Genomic DNA, 12,341 nt, shown 5'->3' with positions numbered 1-12,341 from the left:
TTCTGCATTTGACCAGATTTCAATTCATTTATCAACATCTCTTTAAGCCACTAAGTAGCAGACAGATCATTTACATTTTCAGTTCATTTAAATATTAGTGCTCCTTCATTTTAAACACTAGGGCAGGATTATTTTACACTGTCATTTGCCTTTTATGTACTTGAACAAAATAAACAAGTATCATACTTAGTGATGTATAAAAAATGCTTTAAATTTCTGCCTCGTATTCTGCCATTTGTACTTCTTTGCAGGCTCCCCAGTGCTGACTGATTCCATGGGGCGAGTTAGAATTTTGTCTGGGGGCAGGCAATTACAAATTTCAATTGCTGAAAAACCTGATGCAGGACTCTATTCATGTGTGGCGTCGAATGTTGCCGGAACCGTAAAGAAAGAATACAATCTGCAAGTTTACAGTAAGTTGATGATTAGCCAGACTTTAGCACAATTTTCTTTTAAATCTTTTCATCCTTCTCATTTACCGTATTTAATATTTTCAATGTTCATTCAAAATGGTATGGTTGCAACTATCATATGACGCATACATTTAAATTGTGCTGACATAACTGGAGAGCAAGTACTTCCGTCTGGCTGTTAGTTATTCGGCTATACATCTGTCCACTCTGCATTAGCTCACCAATGGCAGACACATCAATATGGCTGTAATTTGTTGAGGGCAGATAGTGGACACGTGGAGGGGGAAGGGGGAGCATTTTACCATAGGGGATATTTACAATATATAAAAATACTTTATTTTAAAGAATACTTTACTTGTATAAGATCTTAGAGTGCTTAACACAGTTATATTCTCATTTAATCTTCATATGAGCTATTATATATAAGACAAAACAGAGTCTCACTCTGTCTCCCAGGCTGTAATGCAGTGGTGCCATCTCCACTCACTGAACCCTCTGCCTTCCAGGCTGAAGTAATGCTCCTGACAGCTTCCCAAGTAGCAGGGACTACAGGCGCCCGCCACCACACCCTGCTAATTTTTTGTATTTTTAGTAGAGACAGGGTTTCACCATGTTAGCCAGGATGGCCTTGACTCCTGACCTCGTGATCTGCCCACCTCGGCCTCCCAAAGTGCTGGGATTACAGGTGTGAGCCACCGTGCTGGGCCGTATATGTGGACATTTAAGATCAGAGAGGTTTTGTTGGCTGAACAAGGTTGCTTGGCTTGTGAGTAGTAGGACGGGCAGTAGAAGACAGGATTACTGACACTGGCCCACTTTTCTTCCCACACACATATGTATTAGAATTGATCTAGTTTTGTTCCAGTGATATGTGAATTCAGCTTCAAGTAACAGAATAACTGGCTATCAGTGTCTTAACCAAGTAAAGGTTTATGTTCCCATATAATGAGGTGGCGGAGGTTAGCATTAGTCACTGGAGTTGGTCAGAGCTTAAGTGTATCAGGATAGGTGCTCTGGCATTCCTCTTGTCCCTCCTTCATGGCCTCAAGATGGTAGCTGTAATCATGGTACCAATTCCACATGGAAGGCAAGAGGAAGGGAAAGGGCTGGTATCTTTCTCTTTTACCAGGAGAGCAAAAGATTTTCCCCCAAATCCCCAGCAGACCTGTTTAGGTTTTATAGGCCTAAATTCATTCATGTGGTTACCCCAGTTTTCCAGCAAGACTGAGAAACTGTCTCAGCTTTTCCAACTCATATTGTAAAAGGGAGAAGGAAGAAAGGAGTTGGTAGCAGATATTGGGTTGTAAGCTAGGCTACTGTATGTATTTTAAATGAGTAGTAGGAAGACTTATGTAAAGCAGGGCTGCAAGTGATAAGTTCAAATATTTGTACAGCTTCTCAAAAGTGGACAGTTAGCAAACAAAGCAGTCTTTTCTTACTGTGTCAGTAGCTTCATTTTAGGTCTGAACCCACTTAAAACATTGGAGAAGAATTCCACCTCTCAGAATAATAGCATCATGTCTGTTAGTCCTGATTCTTTTCTTTAGTTTGTATTTTAACATAAAAATATATTTAAGTTTGGCAGACTAAAATTTCTATGTAAGACTTGAAGCAAACATTTCCTGTTTTGTTTTGTTTTTTATCTTCCTCCAACCCACAGTTAGACCAACCATAACCAACAGTGGCAGCCACCCTACTGAAATTATCGTGACACGAGGGAAGAGTATCTCCTTGGAGTGTAAGGCACAGGGTATTCCTCAACCAACAGTGACCTGGATAAAAGATGGCCGCCCTTTGATTAAGGCAAAGGGAGTGGAAATGCTGGATGAAGGTCACATCCTTCAGCTGAAGAACGTTCATGTATCTGACACTGGCCGTTATGTGTGTGTTGCTGTGAATGTAGCAGGAATGACTGACAAAAAATATGACTTAAGTGTCCATGGTAAGAATAAAGAGGGTCAATATGTCCATTCACTGGCTAATATATTCTAGCATCCTGGATGGGAGGTATAGGTCTCAAGTATTGAAAGTCATTTATTTATAATCCATCATTTTAAACATATATACCTCTTCCCTGGGTCAGTCTCATCATTTATCCTTCTGTGCCTGACCTCGCCTTATTTACCTTGCTGAAATAAGCACATATTAGATATTCTTTAAGGAAAGTACACAGTAAAGTAGAAAATTATGGTCTTCAAGTGCTTTTGGTCCAATGCCGTCCCAAGTAAAATTCCTCTATTTTGTGTTTTCCAAATTAGCTGACTTAAGTGTGCTTGTATAAATGTAAGTTCCTTAGAATTTACTGACTTATCATCAGTTGGGCATGAGTTATACTGAAGTCAGCTTTAATATTCTAACTCTAATTAATGAGTCATTAATGTCAATAAGAATAGACCAAACGTACGTATACTCAGGGACAATGACTTTGTGTACAATTTGAACTATAATTTTTAGAACTATAGAAACTGGTAAATTTAATGGACACAAATCTTGTAACTTGAACTCAGTTAGGACATGCGTGAAGCTCAGTGTTAATATCCTGCAGTTTGCAGCCAATGTATGTGCCAAAGCTATAGGAATCATAACACTAAAGGGAAGATGAATTCGTTTTCAGTATTTTTTGTTGGACTGCTCTTAATTTTTAGGATTTGATGATTGATTTTTTAGAAAATCTTTTCTTTAAAAAGTTTATGAATCCATATTATAAATTTGCAAGAAAAGAGGAGTGATTCATATTCACAGTAACAAACATACAGAATCCGCCGAGGTGCTGATTAATAAATGGTGGATTGGATAAAGAAAATGTGGTACATATGCACCACAGAATACTGCACAACCAAAACCCATGTCCTTTGCAGCACCATGAATGCAGCTGTAGGCTGTAATCATAAGTGAATTAATGCAGGAACGGAAAATCAAATGCCTTATGTACTCACTTACAAGTGGGTAGTAAAAATTGGGTTTTCAAGGACAAAAATATGGCAACAGTAGACACTGGGGACTACTGAAAGGGAAGGAGAAAAGGAGCCAGGAGTTCAAAAACTATTGGGTACTATGCTTACCACCTGGGTGACGGGGTCAATCATACCCCAAGCCTCAGCATCACAGAATATACCCATGTAACAAACCTGCACGTGTATCCCCTTAATCTAAAATGAAAGTTGAAATTGCAATTTAAAAAAAAAGAAAAAGAAGAGATGACTAACTCACACAAAATCACTGACCACTCTTGGAATAACAATATGAAAATAATTTACTGCTAAGATTGGGGAAAAAGTGACATTTTTACTTCCAGGAATGAGACACACACACACAGAGCTAATTGTTTTGATTGCTTATGTTGCTTACTGATGATCAGAAGATCATCAGGAAGTCTTATTACCATACACTGTTTAGGATTTTAGGATTTGATATTTGATATACAACATCAAGTATATCAAATATATATATCAGGTAACTAATATTTCCATTCCCTATTTGTTTTATTTTGTCTTACAGCTCCTCCAAGCATCATAGGAAACCATAGGTCACCTGAAAATATCAGTGTGGTGGAAAAGAACTCAGCATCCTTGACTTGTGAAGCTTCTGGAATTCCCCTGCCTTCCATAACCTGGCTTAAAGATGGGTGGCCTATCAGCGTTAGCAATTCTGTGAGGATTCTCTCAGGTATTAGAAATTCTGGTAGCCTTATAATCTTGTTAGCTTCATATGTCCACAACTTCTCCTTAATTTCAAATTTCTCAGTGTTTTTATTGTTTTATTTTTTTAACCTAGCTGCTTACTGTAATACTCATTAATCATATTAAGAAAAAATATTTAAAAGAATCTAAGAGGCTATATGAAAATGGGAAATCTCCAAATATCTCTAGACCCCTTTAGAAAACAAATCTTGGCATTTGCTGATTACGTCAGTCACGGACATGTCAAAGCATTCATGCTACAATGAGTATCAACCAATTTGAAAAGAATTATAGGAAGTGCTGAAATTGAATCCAAACTCTACAGTGAATCCTGTTATACAAAATACCTTTATAACCAAATATTAGTATTTCAGTGTATTCATGACTAACTCAGTGATATTTACATTTCTAAGATGTGATAGTTTCCTGTGAGCTAAGACTTTATTGTCAAGAGATATTGATCATATTGCTCATATAATTTTGTAGGAAAATCTAAATAGTTTGTCGTTTGTAGATCAATATAAGCATAGAGAGAGATATTTAAGTCAAGCTGCAGAAATATGTACTTGGCCCATTTTGGTAATGACCAGATACAGACTAAGATAATCTTGCCAAATTTTTGATTAATAAAGAGCTTAGATACTTAGAAAAATACCTAATGTGTGATTGAAGACATCCAAATTTGAACACACCTCATGCTGGAGCTTTTGGGTTAAACTTAACAAGATGAAGGTTAAATAAGACTCATGATAGCCCTCTATCTAATTTTCTAATTATACTAGTTTATAATCTCTTTGCACTTATAGTCAAACCAGTGATGAAATTATGGTGAAGTATAGCTTCAGAACTCTTAATATGAAAAGATGTCTGAATTGTGTTAGTTTCTCAGTATGCATTAAAATACAATGTGATTATCAAGACAAAAAATACATTATTTTGCCACATAAACTATATTTTCTCCAATAAGAAAAGCAAGCCATATTTTGCATTATAAACTTAGCAGAATTTATTAGAAAGACAAGAAGAAAGGCTTAATGACAGTATTTTCAAAGAAAAATAACAATGATGGGGAATTATCACGTAATTAAGATGTCTGTATTTAGCCTGGAAAAATAAACCTTGTAGTGTATTTTGTATATAATCCAAAGTAAATTTAAATATTTGGTGAGCCATGGTGTAGAAAAGATTATGTTGGTTTTGCCTAGTTTCAGAAGTTAAAAATAATATCAGTATATGGAAGATTCTAGGGACAGATTTGTATCTGAATACAAGCAGCTTAAAAGAATATTTAGCTTGCTTAAAGTCAAGATGAGCTACTTTAAGTGGCAGTAAGCTCTCTTCCCCTAAATGTGCTCTAAGTTTTAATTACCACTACTGAAGGCATATTCAGAAAAGAGTCTTTCCCAGTGCTATAATTAGGTCTAAAAAACCTAAGTTCCCCCTGTTTCTTCCTGGTCTTGGTCTATAAGTGATAGGAGCTTAATGAAAAATGTGCATTGCTATTAACCGCATTTATTGTCTATAATACTCACTGTATTTATGACCTCAGACTAGTTACTTAACTTTGCTAACTTCGGTGTGTTCACTTGTAAAGTGATAAGAATAGTATTTGCCTCAGGGTTTCTGTAAGGAGAAAATGAGATGTCTAAAACAGTTAACACAGCCTTTGCTTCTATGGTCCAATACCTATTGTTGTTATTGTCATAGACAACCTGGTAAAGGTCTGTGGTCTCCCTGTCCTGGGAAACTTTCCTATGTCCTCACTATGATGTTTTTGACTTAACAGGACTCTCAGTCTCTGTTGAGCTTAAGAAATGCATACAAATGGCAAAGATTTTATTAAAATTTGGTTACCAAAGCCTAAACACATTATCTTCTTGGCTTGAAATTATATTCATCTTTCTGGATTTTTAAAAAATGTTCAGTTACTGAGAAAGTAGAAACCGTTATTAAATATAGTAAGTGCACAGAGCTCCTGGAAGTGAAAAAGGCAAACTAAAGTGATGTACTCCAGTGTGTTACAAATTTACAGGAGTGCTGTTTTGGTCTCTTTTATCTTTGTTTTGCTTGACTAGCAGCTGGAGATCCCTGAGTGAACACATGATAAGTATTTCACCTTGTAGGGCTGCCAAAGGAGTTATTCAGTTTTACAGTCAGAACATGTTGTGTTGTGCAATAGATAAATGAGAATCAAATGACTGGTATATTACTTGCTTGGTCTTCGGTCTCCTAACACTTTTGTTTTATTAATATTAGTCCTCCTGAGAATTTAAGTAAAGCTTTTCTAAAAGCAGTACTTTGGTGAAGACCCTATCGTTGTTATAAAGTTATCTGCCAGAAACAGATAACTGCTATAAAAATTTAATATGTACAAGAAGCGTCTCCATAGAAGTATAATTTATTGTCAGAACCCATTTTTGGTTTTCACTGGATTAAGTGAGAAGACCACAAAACAAAGAGAAAAGGAAGATCATGAAACTTAAGAGGTTGAGGTTTGTAGAGCCAGCAGTGATTCATAAAGGTTCTATTGCTTTAATCTCTCTCAACTGGATTCATATTATGATCTCACTAATCTGAAGTAGCAGTGAGTGCTTGAATCCTTCCCTAATTGACATAAGTTTTTAAAGCATTTTTAGATAATTTATCTTTACATAAATTCAATCGGGAAAAAGGCTACATTCAGGTAATTAGCTTTGTTTGTCTAAATAAGATACTACTAAGTTCACCTTTAGGTGGGTTGAGGGTGGGAAGGTTGCTTATAGAAAAAGTTCAATGTCAGCTTGTGTTTATATAAACAGAAAACAGATCCAATACTCCTAGCAAACCAGACCCAGGTGAATATTTACATGAAGATTTCATGTTTAACCATTATATTGTTTTTAGTTCAAATTCAGGGTGCCAAGCAAAAATATACCAGCTAGAAAATTATTACAAAATCCAAGAAATGACCTTTTTTTGTGGGACCTTACTCCTCAAATGGTGCCCAGGACTTTGTTCTCTAAGGGTGTCTCTTAGTTCTCTGCAGGTTTTGTTTCATCTCGTTTCTTGGCCCCTCTGCTTTATCTTAAATAGAGTTTCCCTTCAAATTAAACCCCTCAGTATATTAGAGTTTCACTGTCAGTCTCCATGCATTTCTTGGATGAATATTTCTTCAAACAAAATGTTACATAGATGTTCAAAATACAAAAAGAAACAAAGGCAGTGCATCACTAGTGCATGAGGTGACCCCATAACATTTTATATAAATCTAGGATTCCATGAAACTCAGTTGAAAGCTGGTAGTCTTTGTTATCCTATCTTCCTTATATTAGGTTGATGCAAAAGTAATTGTGGTTTTTGCTATTGAAAGTAATGGTAATATATTGATGTCACCCAAATCTGGGTGTCTGGTCTGCTTATCTTTCCGACATTCCCATATTACATGTTCAGCGGAGAACTAGGACTCTGTTCCCAACCACCTGATCACAGTTGTCTTTCTAAGCACAAATCATATCATGAGCCCTGTTTGTTTATGCACTACATGGTCTTCAGTGAACACAATAAAGTCAACATTCCTCATCACAGCATTCATGGGCCCACACAACCTGGCCATACTCCATCTAGCCTCATCTCTTACCCATTTTCTCCTCCTGCTCTGCTTTTGGAACCACTTCTCATGCCTACTTTCTACCTCTATCTCCTCTATCTTTCATACTCCGCTCACAATAGCATCCATATTAGTCCATTTTGACGCTACTGTAAAGAAATACCTGAGATTGGGTAACTTATAAAGGAGAGAGGTTTAATTGACTTACATTCTGCATGGCTGTGGGGGGCCTCAGGAAACTTACAATCATGGCAGAAGGAAAAGCAGGCACATTCTTCACCAGGTGGCAGAAGAGAGAGAGCATGTAAAGGACCTATCAAATGCTTGTGAAACCATCAGATCTCATGGGAACTCACTGTCATGGGAATAGCCTGGGGGAAACCGCCCCATGATCCAATCACCTCCCACCATGTCCCTCCCTTGACACATGGGGATTACGGGGATTACAATTCGAGATGAGATTGGGTGGGAACACAGAGCCAAACCATATCATTATCTCTCATGTGTTAAAATATATTTACCTCTTAAGATCACATTTAAACATCACCTTTTCTGTGAAATAACATTTCTTGCTTGCTGTCACCTAGCATTATATTTATATTTGTATCCATTGAACTAAAAGATTTTTCTGAACCACCTATTGTGTTTTATATAGGTTTAAAATGTGATTTTTTATAAAGCTTGACATAAATTCATTTAAGGGCCTCTAAAACATACAGATGAAATGTGTACCTAAATTGAGCATCACTTGGATGACTTACAAAGTTTCAGTTTTCTTTTTAAGTCATCTTAAAAAGATGGTTTGCTTCTGCAGGAGGCAGGATACTACGGCTGTTGCAGACCAGAATGGAAGACACTGGCCAATATACTTGTGTCGTACGGAACGCAGCTGGTGAAGAAAGAAAAATCTTTGGGCTTTCAGTATTAGGTACTTATATAGTTTGTAATATCTAGAAAAAAATTTAATTGACTTAAATTCTGGATTTATTTGCCACTTGATCTCATACCTGTGTTATTTGGCCCCCAAACTGTGACTCTTGGCAAGAATTCAATGTCAGAATTGTTTGGAGACAATCCGGCAATTGTTTGGAGAAATTAAAATGCCCATCTTAATTCACAATTGCTCAACAATATTCTGAAAGCCTGAATGATTTGTTTAATGTGAATGCATATTAGAGTTATAGTGGAAGAAATAAAAGTCGAATAAATGTTCTTGCTGATTTGTTGACATAATTTTATGCAGACTTTATGATTTACATTACAATAAAATTCATTATAATTGGACTTATGGCATATAACTTTATAACCTGTCTGAAAAGTAGAATTGATCAAAATATTATGACATTCTAACAATCAAATAATGAATATGGATTGGGGATTTGTTTTGAAGGCCATAGCTTAATAAAAACATGGATAGATACCTATAAAATAGCAGCCTTGCTGTTACAGCTGTTACTTATTTTGTTTGTTTGTTTGTTTGTTTTTAGTGCCACCTCATATTGTGGGTGAAAATACATTGGAAGATGTGAAGGTAAAAGAGAAACAGAGTGTTACGCTGACTTGTGAAGTGACAGGTATGGGGCTCAGCTCTCAGACTTGTGGTGCTCTCCCCACTCACTGATAGTCATTGCCTCCACCACATATCTTTTTAAAATTGTTTATATATTTAGGGGGTACCAGTGGAGTTTTGTTACGTGGATGTATTGAGTACTGGTGAAGTCTTGGTGATGGTAAACATTACCCAAGTAGTGTATATTTTACCCATAAGGTAATTTCTCATCTCTCAACCCCTGTTCCACCTCCCACCCTTCCTAGTCCCCAAGGCCTATTGCTTCACTCTCTGTGTCCATTTGTACACATTGCTTAGCTCTTTAGAAGTTAGAACATACTGTATTTGCTTTTTGTTTCTGAGTTATTTCACTTAAGATAAAGGCTTCCAGTTCCATCCATATTGCTGCAAAAGATAAGATTTCATTCTCTTTATGGATAAGTAGTATTCCATGGGTGTGTATGTGTGTGTGTGTGTGTGTACACACCACATTTTCTTTATCCAATCTCTGTTAATGGAAACGTAGGTAGATTCCATATCTTTGCTATTGTCAATAGTGCTAAAGCATACTAGTGCAAGTATCTTTTTGTTATGATTTATTTTCCTTTGGGTAGATATTGAGCCCCACTATACATTATTAATCAGTTGAGAAAAAGTCCATCTACTGTAATGGGCATTTGAAATTGAATTCTAATCCAGTATAGCTGGTAGAAATATAGAGGAAACCTTTCAGATTCTGTGGAGACAAAAAGGAAATACCAACAAGTAAAAGAAGGAAGAAAGAAAGAGTGGGGAGGGAGGGTGGGAGGAAAAGAGGGAGGGAGGGAGGAAGGGAGGGAGGGAAGGAGGGAGGGAGGGACTGGCCCTTTCTTTCAATTCAATAAATCATTCTCCTTTGAAAAATTATTCTGCTTCTACTTATATGTATGTTTATCTTACCCTACCTTTTTAAAATTTTGTTTCCTTCCCTGTGTTTGTATCTTCCTTTCCTTTTCCTGTTTTCTTAAATTTCATTTCAAAGATATAGATAGGAGTTTTGGTGATAATGGCATTATTTCATAGAGGGTGTTTTCCAAGAACAATATTTTTACCTTTGTTAGTATGTTTGCATATTACAAAGGGAATAGAGAGTAGGAAAAATAAAAATTTTTAAACCAGTTTCATCATCTTTACCAGTAAATTGATTTGTTGCATATAATCAAAATAAACACATCTCTAAGAGGATATTTTCAAGGCTGTCTTTTTATTGTATGTAGATGGACTTGCAGTTTTAAAGGAATAATGAAACTAGCCCATAACATTTTATGGAAAGCCAGAGTTTTAAGTAAGATTCAGTGAGATTCTTACTTCATTGTTTGCCTGCCTTATGTGAGTAATAAATTTAAATAAGCAGAGGGGGATTGTTTCTATTTTAAGAAAGGCAGATATAAAGAATGTGATATATACTATTACTTAACCTGTCAATTTTTTTCTAGAAATAATGTAGTAATTACCAACAGCTGCATAGAGAACCATTGCCTATATTTTATAACGTCCCCTCTTCAAGTTAGTATATCATCCTAGCCCTCTTTCCAACATGACTTGCTTTTATGGTTTTAAAATTTCAAAAAAATTATTTGAATAATTTTAAAACTTAACATAGATCTCATTTGAAAATAAAAATACAGGTTCTCTTTCTAGAGGCTGTAAATATTAAAGAATAAGTAATATAGTTATATCTCTATTGATCTATTTACCCATCTATCTATGGTAGAATCCAGGTATAAACTCAAAAGTATCTCTTTGTTGAATTAATTAAATGTTTTTTTTAACAGCTTTTTGTCGGAAATATAAAATCTTCAAAAATTTTATATGAATGCAAAGGTGTTCATGAATAATACTTTTAATAAAAATGAATGCTGCATTATTTTAAAACTGTACTTTACTATGAAAGTACTTAGTTGTAATAGTCTAAAGAATGGTATAAATTTAAACACAAAGGTCAATTTAGATCATTTCACATATAAATGAACACTAACCTACGTTTGAAAATTATGTATAATCTATGCATGTTTTTAAAGTCATTGCATAATTATTATTGTAAAATAAGTTAGTTTGCATAGTTATTTTTAAATGAATGGTTTCTGCAGTGTTTTGGAAGTGGGATATATAGGAAGACAAATGAGTGAAAACCTCCCCTTTCACAGTTTATCCATTGTATACATGTAATTATTAGCCAATTCTCAGAAATGGCTTTTTACAGGGAATCCAGTGCCAGGAATTACATGGCACAAAGATGGGCAGCTCCTCCAAGAAGATGAAGCCCATCACATTATGTCTGGTGGCCGTTTCCTTCAAATTACTAATGCCCAAGTGTCACACACTGGAAGATATACATGTTTGGCTTCCAATCCAGCTGGTGACAAGAGCAGAAGTTTCAGTCTTAATGTATTTGGTAGGTGTGGGCTTTTCTTCATATCTTAAAGAATCTGATGTGACTGTAGGCTAAATTTTCTTTACTTTCTCTGCTCAAATAATGTTTCTATCACAGAATTTCATCATGTAAGGAGGTCCAGTGCTTGTGTACATTTATTGTCTTTCCTGAATTAAGTTATAAATTCATTCATCACGTATGGAATGCCTACTATGCTCTAGGCACAGTGTTTTGTGCTAGGAACACAACTCTGAACAAGATAGACTTTAATCAGCAGTGAAAGATAAAGATATGTTGGTCAAAGAGAAGCAGGTAAACAATGATTGGGTCTCAACCTGAGATATTCTATCCTTTTTTTGTGAGACTTTGTCATTATTGGAAATTGGCCATATTATAGTCTTTGTGGACTATGAGTGATGAAATAACTGTGTTTAGGTGTATTCAGTTCTTGCGTATGTCTCAGGAAAGACTTTAAAATAGATTTTTAACTTGTGCTCACTTTTTGAAACTTTTACCACCTAAATTTATTGTATTTGATTCCTAATATCAAATAATTCTACTAAAATCAACTGACTTATATGTGAGTATGCAAATTTATATAGTTTTTTGTTTGTTTTTATAGTTATCGGTTATACCATTTAAGGAGTACAAAGATACTACCATACATAGAAGCCTCACATATTGAACACAGCCCTCGAGG

The 12,341-nt window shown here is 35.6% G+C and overlaps 1 protein-coding gene across 7 annotated transcripts in view; it reads left to right on the top strand.

The window, feature by feature from the left end:
- HMCN1 (hemicentin 1) overlaps positions 1–12,341 on the top strand; it is a 528,603-nt gene that overhangs the window by 397,905 nt on the left and 118,357 nt on the right. For all 7 annotated transcript variants that reach the window (XM_032291619.1, XM_032291616.1, XM_032291617.1 and 4 more), the window contains 6 exons: positions 252–413; positions 2,074–2,355; positions 3,912–4,079; positions 8,494–8,607; positions 9,167–9,253; positions 11,471–11,662. In XM_032291619.1, the coding sequence (XP_032147510.1) occupies positions 252–413; positions 2,074–2,355; positions 3,912–4,079; positions 8,494–8,607; positions 9,167–9,253; positions 11,471–11,662 (1,005 nt within the window). The remainder of the gene's footprint in view (positions 1–251; positions 414–2,073; positions 2,356–3,911; positions 4,080–8,493; positions 8,608–9,166; positions 9,254–11,470; positions 11,663–12,341) is intronic.

Source organism: Sapajus apella, unplaced genomic scaffold (assembly GCF_009761245.1).
Source record: "Sapajus apella isolate SASKATOON/1434 unplaced genomic scaffold, GSC_monkey_1.0 scaffold25, whole genome shotgun sequence".
In the NCBI taxonomy this organism is placed as follows: domain Eukaryota; kingdom Metazoa; phylum Chordata; class Mammalia; order Primates; family Cebidae; genus Sapajus; species Sapajus apella.
This window is presented reverse-complemented; position numbering and strand designations above follow the sequence as displayed.